The sequence below is a fragment of the Platichthys flesus genome, chromosome 24, assembly GCF_949316205.1.
Source record: "Platichthys flesus chromosome 24, fPlaFle2.1, whole genome shotgun sequence".
NCBI lineage: Eukaryota > Metazoa > Chordata > Actinopteri > Pleuronectiformes > Pleuronectidae > Platichthys > Platichthys flesus.
The window spans coordinates 13984539-14005046 of NC_084968.1; the positions used below are offsets into that span (position 1 = coordinate 13984539).

The 20508-nt window shown below is 45.4% G+C and overlaps 1 protein-coding gene across 1 annotated transcript in view; it reads right to left on the reverse strand.

Moving 5' to 3' along the window:
• tnfsf10l (TNF superfamily member 10, like) overlaps positions 1-20508 on the reverse strand; it is a 43244-nt gene that overhangs the window by 12664 nt on the left and 10072 nt on the right. The window contains exon 2 of the mRNA XM_062384400.1: positions 11939-12088. Within this exon, the coding sequence (XP_062240384.1) occupies positions 11939-12088 (150 nt within the window). The remainder of the gene's footprint in view (positions 1-11938; positions 12089-20508) is intronic.

The window sequence follows — 20508 nt, forward strand, 5'->3', positions numbered from 1 at the left end:
TCAAAAGCAGCATTTACTTTATCGCCCAGAGCCATTTCTCGAACTTGCTCATTAAACTGTGAGACAGACTGTCTGGGCGACCAATCAGAAGCCGCTCGTTAGCGTGTTTTACGACAGGTAACGCACCAGTGGACGACTCGATGCCAGCCGCTGATAACCGACCTGTTAGCTGTGGGAGTTTCCTGCCAGACAAAACGTTGTGAGCAGTTGAGGAAGCAGTTTAATTCCCCCTCATGAGAAACAAGGGACTGATATCAGCTCTTTTATTGGGTTCGGAGTCGAGTCGCTTGTCACGTAACTTCGCCTCGTTAGCTCGATTGTCTTCCTCTCGCTCGTTTATCGAATATCACACGTTAACGTCCAGAGGAACACAAACAGGAAGAAAGTGTTCGTACACAATTATTGACTCAGTCCTCACTCGGTACATGTGTTTACCTTCCGAAGTGTGTTTGTGTTTCCTTCTGTATTGTTCTCAACAATGGCTCTGCTGTAATGACACTGATTCTACACAGCAGTGCATTAATATTCTCTCTCTCTCTCTCTCTCTCTCTCTCTCTCTCTCTCTCTCTCTCTCCCTTGATCCCTTACACAATGTGCATTTAGCTGCTGAAGACACAAGGTGTGAAACTAGGCCAGGGGGCGGGGTTGTTTTGCCGCCTCACTCGGTTTCTTTGAGTCTCTGTGTTTTAAAGTTTGGTTTCACCTTAGCAGAAACCAAGATCAATAACTGACTGATACCTGTGTGAGGACGTCATAATAAGAGACATGTGATCTCATTTAGCAGAAAACAACAACCAGAACAACATTCTAGGTTAAACGCAATGTAAATACCTCTAGAATCAAATTGAAGCTATAATAAGGACTGAATTTGTGCATAAACATGTGAACTGTATACTTGTATACTCACTTCTTTTCTACCTTTTCTCTTATTTGTCAATATTTGGTTTAATTTAACTTTTTATAAATAGATTCATAAATATCCGAATCATGACACATATAAACCACTCAGGTCGTTAGTGTTGATTTCAGTCTCCAGATAGAGAATCATGAAAACAATACAACACATAAACATCATCGCGGCCTCGATGCTTCACTCAGCAAATCTCCTGTAAACAGAATCCTGAGCCTCCATCATCTCCTCACGTCTCCAACCACTTGTATTGTGTCAACCAGGACTCTGACCCCCGGTAAGTGCTGACACGTCAAACATTACACAACCAATGTTGAATACAGAACCATGCACTGGTTTATACTGGGAAGTTTCTGCTTGTTTATCGTGGGTTGGCCACTAAAGGTTCAGTGCCCAGTGTGTGGTCAACATGTACGTGGGTGATGTTTTACTGGAGCACAAATAGACTTGACATTGGTGATACAAGCCAAGTTCAAACAATAGTTTTATCTGTAATTTGAATATTATTCAGTTGGTTGCAATCTCCCAACTTGCCACTAGGTGCAACTAAAACCTTCACCCTGGTCCTTTAAGTCGAACGCATGCAAAAAACAAAGTCTTTGAATTTCCACAACCAACAATCCACAGGCAGATGTCATTAAAACATATATCAAATGTTGTTTTTATATGGGTTATGATTTGTTTTACTTCCTTTTTTAACAGATATGATTTTAGTTATAGTTCAGTATTTGCAGATCTTTGCTTTTATTTATTTCCAGCTGTAGTTTCCATTTAACTTGTATTTCAATTAATTCTAATATAATATGAATTGGACGATATTGTTTGTGGTCAGCTCAGGTTTTGCTTCTGCCCATCCAGAATAATAAAAACCCAGTTTCATAGACAGAACATCTTTTGAAAAGCCTCTTGTACAATTACCTCTGCCTCTCCTTGTTTAGACAGAACGAGCCCATTCATCAAGCGTGGCCCGGGTGGTTATGGGTTCTCTGCGAACAGGTTGATGACTTCATGTGAGTTATGTGTTTATTCTTTTATCTGAAAGTTCTGCTCATGGCAACTTTTCCGTCTCATATTTCAAGATCCAGGAAGCCTGTGCACATCCAGGGAGAGAGTATAAATAAAACAGAAAAGGCTGAGCCAAGGATAAAGTGTGGTCAAGAGATGATAGGAGACATGAACACAACAATTTAGGGATTCACAGAAGCTCCTCTCGTGGCCTGGGTTCTCCAATCTGGACTTTTATTTTTCCCTGGGAGGATACTTGATAAAAACCTGATCAACACATGTCTGATTGTGGTCGTGAAACCATGACTTCATCGGTCTGGACCAGAATGTCACAATTTGCAAGGTCCCTACAAAGCTCACAGCACCGAGACAATGTTGGGCCTGTTTATCCAAACAGACCCACTGTTGAGTTTCCAACGGGGGCTCGGAGCCAAAGTCTGGGAGTTGAGATGTTACAACAATGTTTGGTCTGTAAATGCTCCAAAAATACAAATATGTGACGACTGGGGGGCTCACAGAAAGTTTCCATGATGAGCTTCACCCTAATATGGATGCAATATGATAAAGAGAGTACAGTTTGTGCACCGTTTCATTTAATGAAGAGTTAAAGCTCTATGGTAACTCTATGTCAGCCTCACTGGTTTGTTTATGGGACGATTGGGAGGTTCACAAACGCACCGAAAAGTGGATAAAAGAGAGAAAACAGATTCTATTTTATCAGCCTGCAGCCAAAATTAAACTTTCCAACATCTGCATTAGAAATAAATGATAGTACTGAGAAGTGCAGTTTTCCTCCGGGAGGGGAGAACAGTCATATTTCATAAAACGCTGTAACACTCTTGTCTCCTTCATTCTGTTTCTTGGCCTCTTCACTTCTCCTCCCTCTCTCTGGTTATACTTAAATCCCTGTTTAACCCCCCCACCCCTCTTATTTTCTTCACTTTTGGCTCTTTCTGCATTTGTTCCCATATGAAACTTTTCTCTTTGGAGTGAAAACATCTTTGAAAAGCACGCGTCCCTCCATTCTTTGTGTTTCATGACCGTTCAGAACCAGGAGAATCGACAGTGAACAACATCTACAGTGTCTCAGACGAGAGGGAAAGCAATCGAGTGCGGTGACTCTATATAACACCAAACACATTTTCTTTGGCTCACGACATTTCATCTTCTCGTGGTTGTTTGTGCGTCTGATCCTCGACTCAGATCCTAAACTATTGTTCCAAAAGGTCCTAAAGACGAGTGAAGAAGATAAAGCTAAATTAACTCGAACCTGTCACATTGTCAGCGGGAGACATCAGGTTTTCCAGGGGAGAAATAACTCTCGGGTTGTGTGTTGTGTTGCAGATAAAAGATTGTGATTGAATCCTCAAACAAGGCTGTAATAATGAAAGGCTTTCAAATGTTTGGCGGAGCTGCTGAGTTTGATAAAAAGCCCCACATGAGACCTGGAGAGAAAGTAATAAATCTTGTGAAAAGTCTAATAAGCAGGTCCTGGCTTCTGCTCAGTACATTTACCAGAGCACTAACACAATTATTGCTTGATTAAATTAAGTTTAATATTCAGCTGTAAATAACTGTAGTTTAAATTACTTCCGCGGGAAATTGATTGATGCATCTGGGTGTTTTCGGCTGGACCGGCCGTGGTCCAACATTCCGAGAAGCTTTTTGGACGAACTTCAGCCTCAGTCTGTTCAACCAAGCGAGTCTAATAGATGTCCACACTCCAGATCAGTAGGGGGCGGTATTTAATTCAAAAGGTATTTGCCAACTACAAATAAAAAACCAAGTAGAGGATCTAAAGCTAAATCAGCTAACGTCAGTAAACCTGCCGCTAAAGAAGAAGAATCCCATTGGAGCGTGAGATGACCTTTGTTTTATCATTAGCGGTTCAGTTGTGAACATTACGAGAATCGTGACTTTAATACGTAGAGTTTTATTGTGTCGGCCCAGCAGCTTATTAAATGTTAAGTGTCCCAGTGAAGGAGTTCGTATTTAAAGACGGAGGCAGGGCGGGACTTTACGTGACGGCCGGAGACGCACTCGGTCTGAGGGCTGAATAGGAAAAAGGCCGGGTGGTCGATGCCGGACAAAGGGTCCTTTGTGTTTGTGTATCAGCTGGAAATCACTAACAACATCACAGCCCCTCCCTGGATGTGTGTGTGTCCACAGCAGGTCAGTGACGGAGTCAGAGAAGGAGTCGCTGCTCAGAGGCCGACTTGTTTCTTCGGCTTTAGACAAAACCCGGGCGTTCGTCACTCTGCATGACCGGGTGGTCATGGTTATGTCATGCTGCCCTCCGTCCTTTCATCATCAAAGAGAGAGAGAGAGGGATATTCTACTGATGTGGTCCTTTTGAAGATGAACACCTCACCTCACCTCCTCCATGTTAACAAGAGATAGTGTCTGCTATTTGGGGTTTGTTCTTTTCACACTGATCACTTGATTTGAATCAGCGATATGACGATGACACCTGAGACTGACTCGCGTGTGTATTGATTTGATAAAGCTACCGTGGCTCCATCCCCCCCCCCCCCCCCCCCCCCCCGGTACTGTGTAGACTCTTAAGACTATTCATATTTTTAATAAGGTTAAAGATTGTCCGGACCTTTAGAAAAACACGGTGTGGCTGTTTGATGACGAGTTGTGCGAGACATCGGTTATAACACAAGCTGATGCTTGAAGCACACTCCAGACTAGTTATACAGAAAAAGCACACAACATGTCAGGTTTTAACGTTGTGTTGCTGCTTGTCAGCGCAAACGAGAGTGAAAGAAGAGAAGAGGCCATTATCTTTACGTAACAGATTCAGGATCTGCAGGGATTTGAGCAAAAGGCCGCGATTCATTCAATGAGCGCTTCTATTAGACGATTGTTCAAAGACATTAACAACACGACATCAACGAGTTATTGAAGTTGTTAAAGGATCTTTTCACAGCTTTGTTTTTCCAAACGTCATGTGTCTGTGACTTCTATCAGAGCTTCATGAAATCAGGTCTGTAGCTTCAGGGCCATTCCAGTAAGACTCCATTTCCTTTATGTGTAGATTGGTCTGTGAGTTGTTCCTCTAATAAAAAGATCCACTCTTATATCAAACTGTCCACTTGCACAACACAAGGTCTTTCACAAGGCAGGAGACAAGAGATGAAAGAAGTCGATTCTTACAGACACACAAGGCTGCGACTCACTTGGGGATTTATTCATTAAACAAATGGAATCTTTAATAACAGAAAAACACATTCAGTCCGACGTGACAGTGGATTCCTGAAGGTTGCTGGTTCCAGGCCTGTTGCGTGTCCGTCCGCACCCTGACCACTGATCACAACAGCTGCTTTGCATCAGCACTCAAAAGCAAAATATTTGCTATGACATCAGCGCTGGACACGGAGCAGATTTACAGACACGACGCCCACTTCAGTGTGAGACTGAGAGGCCGGGCGCCGCTGCTTTGTTTCCCAAAAGAAACGGACCTCCGATAAGAAGTCACTCGCTGGAGGGCGACGGGTCAACAGTCAACGTGCTTCTTATTATTATTAGTAATAAATATTATTAATAACGAGAGGATAACAGCTCAGAGATTCATTTAAAAATGTCACATTGGCTTTTTGTCCCGTTTTCAAACACAATGGACCATTGAGAAAAAGCCCGGTCGTTTCAATCCATTCAAATTGAAAGCAGATTTCGAACGTATGCAGACGATGTCATATTCTACTTTATCGGTTACACCTGTAAAAACGCAGTGAAATGCGATACAACAGCTCAGCCACACGTTTCCATCTTTAACGACAGCGTCCAGGTTCGACCGGGCGCTGATCGAACCTGACTGCCTGTGTGTTCCCGCGGTCGCAGTCTGGCCCCGGTGCTGAAAAACAACCAGAGGTGTTTCTAATGTTCAGCCCAGAACTTTCCCCCCCTCCAAATATTAGAAACACATTTTTTAAATAATAGAGTGCAGCACAACTGTGACCTCGGTAGCAAACACACTCCCCTCAGCGCCTCTCGGAAGGTTCGGCCAGAATCCGCTGTGTGACGTCGGAATGTGCAGCAGAGATACTGGATCACGACAACCTGATACTGGTTGACTCGTCACACTGGTTTGCCCCCAGCAACAACAACAGCAAGTCTTCTTCTTCACTGGGTCGGTTTAGTGGCACCTCATGGCGGCACATTATCTCCTGTGTGTTGTCTCCTTCACAACTAAGTTTAATATTATTCAATTGGTTTATAAAGCTCTCAACTTTTTATCAATTCTCATTTCTTTTATGATTTCATCTTAAACCGTTGTCTCCTCCCCTTTAGTCATTAGTTCTTTTATATTTATAATTTTATGAGTTTCCTCATCACAAAATGTTAGGGGACTTCCTGATGTTATTGTTGTGCGTGGACGGGAGTGGAGGGTTATTGTTTTTTATGTTTTTATTCTACGAAGCACTTTGCGTTATATTGTTCAGATGAAAGGTTCTTTATAGATAAAGTTTTAGATTTATTGTTCCACAGGAGCAGAACACAAGTTCATCTCTTCCTGAGGAACCTTAGATGGTCAAGTTTCCGTTTGGCCTTCTGAGCCTCGTGGGGACGTCTCCTCCATGTTAGCACACAATGATGAAGACCAGGTGATATGGTTGAAAGCCACAGAGCAGCTACTTAATGGACTTCAAGGTGTTTTATGAACTGAGTTTCAAAGAACTATAAAACAGAAGGAGATTTGAACTTGACTTCCAGGAAGTGGCTGATCTGCTGATGAAGACCATGTGATGTGGCTGAAAGCTCTGCATGGGCCACATGAGGTGAAACTGTCTAGTGTTTATCATCACTGCATAAAGACAGAGATCTCAGCGACTCCAGAAGAAGGAGAACTTGAATTTAAAGAGATCACAGGACGTTTCACATGTCACAGGGACAAAAGAGAAGAAATTGATAAAAACTAAATCCAGGAGCGGGTGTGGCTCTTGTTTCTGTGGCTCCTTCTAAGCCCTGGTCTAAGCTCAGCCTCCACAGAACGAGAAGGTCAATCCCCGAAGGTGAACGGGTGCACCAGAGCCAGTTTAGACCTTTCAACCCAAGCGGCAGGAAGGAGGAACATTCCTCCTCAAAACCAAATACCTGCCGCTCAGCCGCTGTGACGTGGAGATGCTCGAGTCCGATATCTGCAGCTCGACAAAACTAAAGTGACTCTGGCCTCCGCATGGGGTCGAGGGCTCAAGACCTGAATACCTGAGCTCAGTCGCCAGCATGCCATTACAATCCTCTGTTCCTCCCCTGCCTCCTCCGTCCTGCTCCTCCTTTCACCTCCCCCCCGCTGCACACGCTGTGACCTGAGGCCTGAGGAGCCCATGTTCTCGTGATTTAAATGTAAAAACAAGGAAACTGTGTTCGATTTATTAAGTTGCGTTAATTTCTTTTACACCATAAAGAACCAAACTGAACCCAAATGGCTCCAAACATCGGAGGGTAACTCAACTGCAATGTAAAGTCACATAGAAATCAAAGCCACCTGTGAAATGCAAGCGTCTTTGGACTTATTCTTATATAGTTCTTGTTAAATTGGTTTTTCCATCGTATAAAGTTGTGTTAAATGAACCTGTGGACGAGTGAGTGTTGGTTTAAGACCCAGTCCATCGCACTGAACACACACTTTCCATTAACCCTCCTACGTTAGTTATATATACATTTTTACTCTCCCTTCTTTTGTGTCCGGCTCTATAATCAAAATCTGTCGGTGATATTTATCCCTTCTTTCGTCCTCTGTGCTTTTTCTCCTGCGACACCTCCATTCTTCACCTCCTCTGCGTCTTTCATCTACTTCCCTTTTATTTGTTCCCCTCCAGCTGGTTTGTGAGGAGCTTCTATTCCTTCCTGATGTTCCTCCAGCTCGGCTCCTCGGCTCCTCGCCGCCTCCGACCCGCACGTCTCTCGCCGCGCTCTGATCGACCATGGCGGTCAACATCATCTTTATCATTTCCTGCCAGCACCCCTATCATCATCATCGTTATCCCCCCGCTGCCATCCCCTCGCACACATATTTGTCACATCATCATTGTCATCACTCACTCGCGGGCTCCATTGAACACAGTTGTAAATGCATGTGTGCTCCATAAAGGAATCATCGGGCCGAGCCAACGCACATTAGAACGAGATCCAGGAGATAAACTGCAGCCAGATCTCCTCTTCTTCTTCCACTTCTGCTGTTACTAGATTTCCATTCTTCTGCGTCCACCTCATCTTTTTAATGCTCAACACTTCTCACACTCATCGCTTGTCGTCGTCTGTTTGACTGAACCGATCAAATCCCATCATCTGCTGCGGACTCTGCTGGATTGTGGGTTTTTCAGGCTGTCACCAAATAGACGATCGTAAAAAAATATATATATTTAATTGTGTGTGTCGGGGGAAATAAAGCAGCCGAGTCGCATCACAGCCTCCAGTCTGCATGCATTACATTTAGCTTGTACATAATATGTAACTCAGATATTTGGATGATTCAAAATTCATTTTTGTCCCATTTTGAATCTACAGTCGTTCTTGTGCCGGAGTTTTGAGGAATGAATAAAATGTGTACATTAAAGGATCTTATTACACAACATTCATTGCAGCTATGTGGAGAGTTTGACCTTTGATCTCCGGGTTCCTCAGATAACTGACGTCTTGTTTCCAGAGCCGCTCACGAAACGCTCTTCAAACCACTCGCCGTCTTTTCCCCGTTAACTTGAAAGGAGGCGCTTCATTGGTTCGTGATCCCTCGGGCGCTGAGGGCTGATATCATTTCCAGCCGAGTGGACGCTCAACTATTTCAACTTGTTGCAAAAGAGCAGAGATATTTTTCTCTCTTTCCTCCAAACACCTGTTTGCTGCAGCAGCTGGAGGAGGAACATCAGGAACCCGGCTCGTTGTGCAACAGAGCCCCGACGCCGCTGTGCTGCATTCACACCCGACGCCAGGGAAGAGAGAACACAACACATTTTGTTTGCCGAGGCTTCACCAGGGGGCGAGTCAGGGGAAAGAAGCTCATCGCCTCACATGCCAGAGTTTGATGAGTGTTTTATATTTTTCCTTAAAGAGGTGACGACTTCCACTGAAGCATTTTATAAGCAAATCACCATTTAGCATCTTTTTCTTTATTTTAAACCTGAATCCAGTGACACACAAAACAAAACGGCTTCAGCTTCCAACGTCTGTGACCGAGCTTTCAGCGCCGCGGGGGTTAAAATGCCTGGATTTGAAAAACAGGAAGAACAAAGTGCTGACATGTGAACGGCCGGTGGTCGGATCGGCCTCATTATGAGCGTCTGCACGTGGGACTGCTGGGAAACGAGGAGCGGGGGGGTAAATTAGTTTGGACGTGTGTCGCCTGTGTGTAGACATTCCTGTTCCTGTCCACCGGAGACCACAGGGCCGTGGAGCCTCCGATCGTATCGAGCAAGTGGAGCAGGAGGAGGAGGAGGGGGGGGGGAGGAGGAGGAGGAGGAGGGAGGAGCAGGGAGGAAAAAGAAGGGGTGATGGAGAGGTGAGGGTAAAAAAAAAGGTTTTAAATAGAGACAGCCAGCGGTTGTGTGTGTGTTAGTGTGTGTGTGTGTGTGTGTGCTGAGTGGGCTACACACAACGCTGCTGGGAGCATCCAGACAAAGTGGGAAAACTCCTCTTGGCTATGTCTCCGAGATGATGACTTATATCCGCGTGTCAGTGTGTGTATGTGTGTGTGTGTGTGTGGGTGTGTGTGTGTCTGGGAGTGTGTGTCGGGGGGGGAACCGCAGCCTCCCAGAGTATTTTCCTGCTGATTCAGTTCTGAAGAGTCTGACCTTCACCATGTGTTTACTGATTCACTCCCGTTTGTTTACAAGATGACGAGACATTTTCTACGATTTACAGAAGTAAAGTTATGGATTTTGATTAGTTTGTGCAATTTTAAAGCGTAAAACAGAGTCTGGGTGTAGGTGTGTGTTCTCCTGAGTTCACTTCCAGTGTGTGCATGTTTGTGCGATCTTTTCTTCAGCCATGTGACTCACAGGTTTGGACCTTGGAGCCAACAGGAAACCACAAGTACGAGCGCTACACGTTTTCCTTTTGTGTGCACGATGAAATCCTGCTTCCACGCAGAAAATCAAAGTCTATAAAATCATCACTTGTCTGATCAAATCCCTGCAATTGACGCAAGTGATACCAGGTGTTTATGAAGGTGAACGGGGCTGAAGCAGATGGAGAGGCCTCCGGAGGGGTTATTGGCACAGAGACCACACATTCAGCACTTTGGAGACTTTAGACCAGGAGCCATTCAGGATCCGTGTCTTGCTCAAGGGCAACTCTGCCATGAAGACGAGCGGCTGGGAGGAAGAATGAAAAAACAACAGGAGGCTTGTCTTCTATCTGAGCTGTGGTCAGTCCCAAACATGTCAACAGAACCCGCTTTCCCACACTGAGCCGTGGTTTCAAAGAATGACAGACCAGATTCTTCTGTCCTTTCTCTCGTCTGGGACTTTGAAGACCGAGAGTCAAGTATAGAAATGGACCACACGCACATAAGACCTGGTGACGGTAACACTTTGCTGGAACTGTCATAACCCTGAAGTGTCTCTGTACCAGTTCAGTTAGTGAACTAGATTTGACGTCAGCAGTTTTCAAGTAAGAGGCTGTAAAACCACAATTTAATCCAAACACTTGGCGTGCACACAAAAGCTTTTAAACACACTTAGCCAGAGGTGTGTGTGTGTGTGTGTGTGTGTGTGTGTGTGTGTAAAACACCCCGGGTCCTCTTTCAAGTACAGACACATGAAGTGTCAATGTTGTCATAAACTTGTCTGATAAGTTTTGTGAGGAGCCGCTGACTGATGCTGTATTGTTGTTTGAGGTCGAGGTCCGTGCAGACTCCTCACTCGCTCCCACTTAATCCATCACGTGTTACACAATGTTTTCATGGCAGCTATATGCACTTATATATGATGAATACTTTCTGTCTCATTATATTTGATTGTTGCTTTAAGGATACTCTCCAGTTTTCCTCCTGGAAATTAAATTAGAAAGGAAACGTGTGGTTTTCCTGCTTCTGAGAAAACCTCACGTTCCTCAGACCATCGCTGCAGCTCCTCTTTTCAGCCTCTGTCTCATCTCCTGATAAAGCCCAGTCTGCTCTGATTGGCTACCTAGCTTCCTCTGCTGTGATTGGTTAACCGTTGGACTTCACTCAGAGCTTCTTGACCTTTTTAAAGTAAAGAAACACTAAAAAAACATATTTCTCCTACAAATTATAACCCAGAAACGTTATTACTACAATGAAACATATTTCACTATTATTAAAACCAATTCCTCTCATGTTCTTAATAATAGAAATCCTTCTAGGCGCCAAGCACTACACGAAGGTCGTCCAAAAGTTTAGCGCCGGGTCCAGAAACCTGTCAGATATTAATACTAATTAAAGATAATTTCAGCCATTCGTTGGACAAACTGTGAGTTTGAGGTTAGAAACCTTCTGGATGTTCTGCATCAGTTCCTCCACATGTCCCCCCCCCCCCCCCCCCCAAGGTTCCTCTACCCCCGGTCGGCGCCGCCGGCCGCCCAGACCCCAGCAGAGGTTAATATCAGAATTATATGATGATGGCAGTCTGGATTCTATCTTATATAAAAGTCTGGAGAGCGGGAACAGATGACACAGAATGAAGCGCTGGTATTAGATTATCCTAATTCACCATTAGCTCTGTAAAACCTATATTTCATATAATGTTATTTTATCAACTACATAGATTCAAGCCAGAAACATTGGAAAACCTCTGAAGCTCATTTAATGTTTCACTTGTGAGTTAGTTTCCAATAAAACAATATTCAAATGTTTTAAAAACAACTTGCTCTACACGACAATTGAGTTTGAGGATATGAAATAATTAATCAATTTATTTAGGATTCTACACGTCTTCATTTTGATATTACTCTTAAACATATTTGTCAGTTTGTGTGTATTTTTAAAACCGTGCATCTAAAACCCTTTAAAGCAGAAGTCAGTGACCTTGTATTAAAACCAGTGGCTCTGGGCGCTCGTACCTTGGAGATGTACGCCTTGATGCCCTCGGCCAGTTTGATGCAGGGCTCTCCAAAGAGCTGGGCCAGCTGGTCCGGGATGTCCTGGTCCTTGTCCAGAGCGTTGAGCAAACTCAGGCACTTCAGCTCCTCCGTGACGCCCTGGCTACGCACCTGCACAACAAACACACACACAAACAGACACACACACAGCGGCGGTCAGGTCTCGTTATTAAATCGGTATAATATGTCTTTGATCCACAGATCAAACAAGAGGCGGAACTGTGTCATATAAACTGCATCTGCAGGAGCTGGTTCCGTGTGCAGCCACCGGCCACATATTGTGTTGCTTTTGTTTATTTGCAACACATTTTCTACAGGCAGCTTGTGTGTGTATGTGTATATAGACACAAATTTTTATATTTTCTTAATTTAATTTCTATATATAATTGCGTTTTCTTTTTATTTATGGTTATTCATAAGAAAGTTTGTGGTTAAATAACTTAGCAACTTTATATAAGTATATATTGTTTATCTTATTTAAATATTTCTGTCTTTTATGACTTGAATACTTTATTTTGAACTTCCCTGCTAAAGTTTTTCACATGATTAAACTTGTTTAACCAGTGTGACAATAATAATCTTGAATCTTGGCAACAAACACCTGCAGAAAGGAAACTGAAGGTAGTTTATTAAAAACAATATGAACAAACAATCAAATCAGGGTTAAGTTGCTCACAACCAAATCTCACAACTTTAGTGTGTGTATATATAACCAGTACACTGCGGCAAAATCCACACAACACACTAAACACAAAAACAACACAAAACGAGGGCATGGAAACCAAATCCCATCTCTGCAGGAATGAGTGAATCTCATTATAATTCATATTTTCCTCTTTGATATCCTCCAGCAACATCGACGCACACAAACCTAAACATCTTTACATGACTTTCTGTTTTTATTGCCCTCGTGAGTCACTGGTTATTCCTTCCTGATGTCGGGTCTTTGTCTTCCTGTGCGAACACTCTGCACCTCACACTCTGGGTGTGTTCATGTTGATGTTAGTGTGCGTCCTCCTGCACGTGTTCCTCGTTATCTGCTCTGTTTCTATAACATTATCTCACAAATCTGTTTCTCTTTCTCTGGATGTTTTGATGTTTGCAGCGTGAGTGTATGTGCATGTTTCCCTAAATGTGTTTTCACTCTCCTGAGCGTCCTTGAGGGGAAACTGTGGACCCGACTCGCCGAGGGAGAGAAAGAGAAACACGACGTGGACGTTACATCAAGTGTGAGAAACAAGCCGAGAGTAACCAAAACATTATCTGCACACACACACACACACACACACACACACAGGGGGCGGGATGCGTTGGCTGAAACACAACTTGTGAAGCGATACATACACAAGGACACATATCTTCTAATGAGAGACAATTAAAATAACAAGTCCTGAGGGGAACTTTCATCTGGGAGGAAATGTTTGCCTGTTGTTCTGGTCGGCACGGGTCGAGGACGACCTCTTTGGGAACCGACCTGCAGAGGAAGGCTCCCAGGCTGTGCAGTTGTGTGTCCGAGTGTGTGTGTCTGTGTGTGTGTGTGGTGTGCCTTCAGGGAGGTTGTGAGCGTCACGGTCTGAAAAGCCTCCTAATGACTCTATAACAAGCTCTGATTAACAGAGGGAGATTACAGAGCCTCCTTCACTCCTCTGCTTTGTTTTTATTAATTTCTTTCCACTTGAACCCCGTTTTCTAATGAACACCCCCCCCACCCCCCCCCACCCCCCATGTTCCTCTTGTGTTCTGACACGTTGCACGTTTTTTATTTCCTGATTTTTATTATTCTCCACTTTGCTTTTCTACCTGTTCTCGTGTTTTTCCCACTTGTTCTTTTTTTGTTGCACTTGTTCTTGTGTGTTCTTACTTGTTCTTGTGTGTTATGATTTGTTATTGTGTGTTCTTACTTGTTCTTGTGTGTTATGATTTGTTCTTGTGTGTTCTTACTTGTTCATGTGAACGAATTTGCCGTTGTGTTGTTCCCCCACCTGAGCATGTCCGTTCTCTTTGTTGCTCTCTTTGTCGTCCCTCTGTCTCTGTCGTACTGTTCATGTTGATGCATAAGCACATCTCCCTGTTCCCATTGCAGATAACATTGTGAGTGTGTGTGTGTGTGTGTGTGTGTGTGTAAATCAGTTCAAACTCAGCAGGAAGGACGGGGCATTTACGAGAAGACAGACATGTTGCCTGGTCCTGAAAAGAATGACTCATGTCTTTTATGGCCTCACGTCAGATCATAAATAATCTGATTAGATAAACGCCTTCGATGTTGTCGGTTCACATTCTGGTCGATGAGCTTGTTTCCTGTGTCTCGACTTTTAGAGCCTCTTCATTTCATATTGCATTAATCTTCAAGCTGCAGCAAAATAGATAAGTTTCCAAAATGAGGACTTTCTCCAAAACATCTCAAAATGTAGGAACAGGAAGTCGCAGCGTGAATTCAGAGAAAGAGGAAAAATATGAAACTATGGCTACATCCATTCTACTACGTTTTAATTTGAAAACGGCCTTGTCAAACTAAAACACCAGTTGACGCAGCCTTAAAGTCCAGTGTCCTCTGGACTCACACCTGCTGAGGACACAGTTTAGCTTTGGACACGTTCTTCAAACTCTTTCTCCAGCTTCACACTTTAATAAATCAGGTTTGTGCTGCTGAACACGATCAGAACCCGTCCCAGTGAACCCAGCTGACAGTGAGGAGATGGTTCTGATGGGTTGTGAGGGAGCGTGTGATGACAGCTCGCCACTGGGCAGGAGTGTCGGGGGGGGGGGGCGGCTCACACATGCGTGACTGGGTCTGAGTTCGCTCGGCGCAACAAGCGGAGTGGAATTCATCTTGGTGTCTTATTCTGGCGCCTCTAAAAACACACACTCCCCCCCCGCTAGTGGTTCTGCACGACGGGTTCGTTGTTATTAAGGAGTGACTTTTTTTACACAGGGCATGAATTAATGTGTGTTTTTTGTGTGTACGCCTGCACATGTGTGTGCATAGGGTTCTGACAGCGCCGCGGGGGAGTGTGTGATACATTGTGGAACCTGTTGTGTGTCCGTGTGAGCGAGCACATCGAGTTAGTGCACATCACCGCACTGAGCTGGTAAAACAAATCCTCCTGCTCCATTAGAACAGGGAGACGAGAACCGAGGCTACACACACTACACACACTACGCACACTACACAACCTCGTCTCCAGGTTCTACTGTGTGAAAATCAGAATTTATTCCGCCTGATTTAAAAAACGATCAGTTTCCCTCTCAGCCGTTGTTCCTGGTCGCTCTAGCTGTGACGTGGTCCACGCCAAACGCTCTGGCTTGTAACTGGAAGTCCGGTCCCGGAGCCAAGCTGCTTCCTCCTCTTTTGGTTTGGTTTCCCTGAACGATATATCCCCCCCCCCCCCCCATTTTCCATCTCTACTTTTCTGATCCAATAAATCGTTGCGAGCTCAATCGTGCATCTCTGGATTTCATCGTTCACTCCCCTCACATGTCTGTTCTGTCACTTCGCTCGTCCTGTCATTGATTTGCAGCCCAGACGATATCCTCTGCTGTGTTCGAGGACGGGGGGGGGGGGGGGGGGGGGGGCAGCTCTTCATCTGGGTGTTTCTATCAGTCGCTTCCCGTGTTCTCTGTGTTTCTGATTTAACGAGAGAGGAAAATGGGATTGATTCCCGTGGAGCCAGTGTGGACCCGCTTGCCTCCAGGGACGAGCAGGCAACTGGAACTGCTCCACAGGTTTTAAACAGGACCAGTCAGAAGACAAGCCCCCCCCCCCCCCCCCCGCCCTCCCCTGTCTCCTGAGTGCTGCTCTGACAGCAGAAGTCTCTCGCTGCCAAAAGCAGACTCCCCCTCTGCTGCCAAATCCCTAAACTGTAAAACTGGCCCCATTAGCTATCATTACAGAAACAAGCTACACCCCCGATGATTCAACACCAACTAATCAACACCAGGAGATGACATGAGGTCACACTCGCCTGTTCACATTGTAAATCCTCATGTCCTCTTCTTGTGCTGCTTAATCACTTTAATATCCCAAACGATGATTTAAGGAAGATTTCTAATCGAACCCAGATTCCTTATCAAAACATACTTTGCTCTTCTCCGAGGGAATATTTCCTTTTCTGGGCGAGTTGCTCTTAAAGTCGAGTCCCTGTGTGTTTGTCCCCTGAGCGAAGTATGTTCTCAGTGTGTTGACATGGAGGACATGTCCTCCCCGTGGCTCCCGAGCAGCGAGTCCGCCCCCCCGGCCCGGTGGACGCCGGCTCACACATGCTAAAAACATTTGGAACTCTCTGTTGTGTTGTTGAGCTCAGTTGAATAGATGTGGACGATCTCGGGTCGGGTGTCGGAGGAGAAGAGAAATGTCTCAGAGTTTCTGAAGTTACACGTTAACTATGAAACTATAACCGACTAAAATAAGAATATTTAATGTTTTTCAAACGTCTGTCAGGAGGTCATTCCAGGACTCTGAACCTTTGACCTGGATTAACTAATATCTAACTACCACTGACAGATACAAGAGCTCAACTGGGACAGCTCTGCTTGTTTGGAGATCATTACCACTGCAGCGAGAGGAAAAACACACACACACACACACACACAACCGCACACACTCACAAACAATCACACAATCACCCAACCACATATTCCTGAGTGATCAATGTGCTTTTTATTCCTTCTCCTGCGGCCTGGACTGGACAGAGTGAATTGGATGACTGGGCTCCAGAGAGAGAGAGGGAGAGAGAGTGTGTGTGTGTGTGGGGGGGGGAGATGGAGAGAGAGAGAGAGAGAGAGAGAGAGAGAGAGAGAGAGAGAGAGAGAGAGAGAGAGAGAGAGAGAGGAAAGGTCCAGGCTGACAGAGCTCCTGTGATCCTGATTCCTTCTCTCTCAGGAAGCAGCAGACAATGCTTCACTGTTCCCTCCCTGCGTCCAGTGTGTGTGTGTGTGTACATTCATATTATGTGTGTGTCTGTGTGTGGCCTGCCCTCGGTGTGTATGTGGAATAGAGTGCCGATGTGTGTGTGTGTGTGTGTGTGTGTGTTTGGCCCTCGCTGGACACCAAACCCTGAAAAAGAATATCTCCGAGGACCACTTTGGTACAATACTGTGAGTGTGTGTCTGTGTGTGTCTCTGTGTGTGCGTGTGAGTTCCTTGGCAGTCCAGAACTCTCATTTGAAGGGATTAGGAAGAGAAGAAGGCCGCCACGTAACTCAAGTCCACTGGGCCAGAGGTCCGGGCTGAGAGTGTGGGCTTGTTTTTACATCCCAGTGGGGACCTCAACCTGAATACACACTCGCCCACGGGACTCAGGGACCAACAAAGTAAACAAATAGGTCCCCGTGGATGAAGGGATTGTGTTGGTTCAGGGGTTGAGGTGAGAAGTGGGCTCTGGTGAAGGTGGGGGTGAAGGTTCGGGATCAGGTTGTGATGGCTGAAGTCAGGGGAAGAGGCCGGGGAACGAACCCGACAACCCGAGAGCTCGCTGGCTGCACGGACACTAACTCACCAAATACACAACTGCAGCGGGGATACAACACACACTGACCCTCACACAACAGTGGAACCAGCTCCATCCCGGTGAGTTACCCCCCCCCCCCCCCCGGGGCCCGTGCATCACTCTGCGTGTCGGTGGAGTTTGGCAGCGAAACACAAAACGGTGAATCATTAAGGATTATTGTGCAACGTGCCCTCGGGGGGGAAGGGGGGGGGGGGAAATACAAGACGCAACAAGACAGTGGAGAGGGAAACACGGTCAAACGTAAATATCCATTCTTCACGAAGGAGCAGAAACTGTAAATGTTTTGGTGTTTTCTGGCTGAGCCGCACTCTATCAGTGGTGCGGATTTCACAATAAAAGCATTCCCCAGTTCTCTCTCAGTCATTAAAACACTCAGGACCACGTCATGGGGGGGGGGCGGTTAACGGCTGTGTAATGTGGCCGAGCTGATTAGCAGCTGTGTCCTGAGACCCGGTGAAAAACACAACTAACTTAGAGAAAGTCCTTAATGGTCCCGGTGATTTACGACCTCTTCACTGAGGCCTCGGCCAGTTTACTGTTACTGGGAGAGCGTGGTAATCCAGCTTGGCTCTGGGACGTTTGCACTCTGACTCTCTTTTCGTAGGAAACGAGCCCGAAGCCGTCGTTAAAAGCCGCAGCGCCTGGAGCAGGAGAGCCCCACAGTGTGTTTGCATTAGCTACAAGCTTCTGGTAATTGTGTGCGGTGTGTGTGTCGAGTGTTTTATGTGTGCATGCACGTGTGACTCTCCCCCGAGAATGTGTGTGCATGCATTGGGTTTATACTCGTGATTTGTGAAGGTATTTAATATGAATATAAATATGTGGGTGCAGGTTTGTGTGTGTCGGTCTTCATCATCCCTCCGGGGCTGTGGTGTTTCTGGCAGACGTCCAAGGTGCCACAGAGTTATTTATTCAAACTGTCCGACTCGTCCCCGCTGTGTTATTGATGACTTCCTCGTTCAGAAACACTTCTTGTTTAGGTTTAAAGAAGCGATTTCAGTTTTTTGCAAAAGGAGGTTTTGATAGAAAAAGTCCAGATTGATGCAGAACTGTGGATAAACACTGGCTGAGCTCCGGCCTCTCGTCCCCGTGCAGGCCAAGTTCCACAGACACACACAGGACGTCTGCCAGCGCCCGGCCCAGCTGCTCTCCGCCAGAGACACAGTCATTAGTGGACGGGGGAATAGAAACCTCGTTTTTCTAACATGGGTTCAAGCAACCACACGCGTCCTGGCCTCGTCCCACATGCCAGCCTCAGTTTGCTTCAGTGAAGGATCCAAAGTGCAGAGTCACACACTGCATTTGAAACGCAAAGGGCCCGATGTGAGTCTGTGTGCACGCACAGAATTCGACACGCTGAATAAAGCAGCTTTGGAAATGAATCCTCAAAATCTCCGTTCATCGTGAAACACGAGGACGTCCTGATTAAAAAGCTCCAGGACTTCCGAGCTGGAGCTCCTCGGCCCCGCCTCAATGGCTTGCTTGTGTTTCCCTGGAACGCTCCGTCATCCAGGAATGTTCGGTCCCGGTGACTTTCCACAGATAGCGGCAGCAGGTGTCATGACTGTGCTTTGTCTAGGTCGAGCAGTTTCTTTAAAAGACATGTGTTCATGTGAAGTCAGATCAAAAGGGAAAGTGAGGAGAGGACTGGGCGTCGGGATGTTGGGAAACAAGGTTTATTGACATTTTCACTGATTTCCTCAGGATTCATGGATCTGGATGAAATCAAATGTCAATGTGTTAAGGTGACAGATATCAATGTGTGTAATTTGGTGCAGATGCAAATAGAATTATGTATCTAGTAGATTTATCTGTGGTTTAACAAGGAGCCATTCAGTTTCTTTGCTTTTCATCTTCTTCTGACATTTCTGCGACTGATCTCTGGAGAGAACTTTGATTTCTTATTTTGAATCAGGGATCAATCAGACTTCACGGAGGCCTTTTCTAATTTCAACCACAGTCTTTCCAGACACACACGTATGTGGGACTCCCTGTTGTTTGATCACAGCCCCGGCTTTCAGACGTCTCCTCTTTGAACTCTAACGAGCGTGACTTCAGCTGATGGCTTCATCACGACCTTCAGAACGAGCGGCTCTGATTGGAGCGTTCAGCGTCGTGTTGAAACGACCACAGAGGTCGTCATTGAGGAGCCGCACAGTCAAAGAACAAGGATTTGTCTCGTTTGACATTAACGCAGAGACTGGAGGATTTTAAAAAGACACAAGCAGATGATACAAAGAGAGATGTATCAGGAGTTGTGTGTGTGTGTGTGGGGGGGGAATGGTGTAACTACCTGAAACACGAGACGTGACCTGGAATGACTCCGCGGAGCTCAGACCTCGGCCAAGTCCCAATTGTTATCCACGATATCGTTTGGATCTGCAATCTGTGCATTGCAGGAAAACCTCCCACGAGTCATTACCAGTAAGAAATGAGCTTTTCACTTGACATTGTCCTGGTGGATAAACAACACAATCAAGATCCATCAACTGGTCCCTGGGAAAAGTGGTGAAAATGGCAAAATACACAAAACTCAGAGTTTAAGGAGGTGATCATCGATTCACGCCAAAACTTTAAGACTTGTGTGGTGATCGATGTTTCCATCCTTCCACTAGCATCTTCAGAGATCCTCATTCCAAAGGTCATCAGCCTACTTTCAAACGAGATCTTAAATCAATCAGATCATGGAGTTTCCACTTATCAAGATGACACGACACAGAACTGGACCGGACTAATTCCTGGTGTCGGATACAGATTTTTTGGATTTAAATCTTCATGCAAAGACAAACGAAAGGAACCAAAACATCTTCATCCTCCACGAACGATGCAGCGCTCGGGTCTCGGAGTTCCCAGTTGGACACGTTATGATTTGTTTGTGTACTTGAGTCTTAAATTGATTAAGTGAACAAAGTGGATGATGTCAAACGATGTGATAACGAGCTGACAGCCCTGATCCCTTCATGTGGTCGACACACTGTCATATAAATCCACTTTCCTTCTGCGTTGAGACACTAATGACACTACA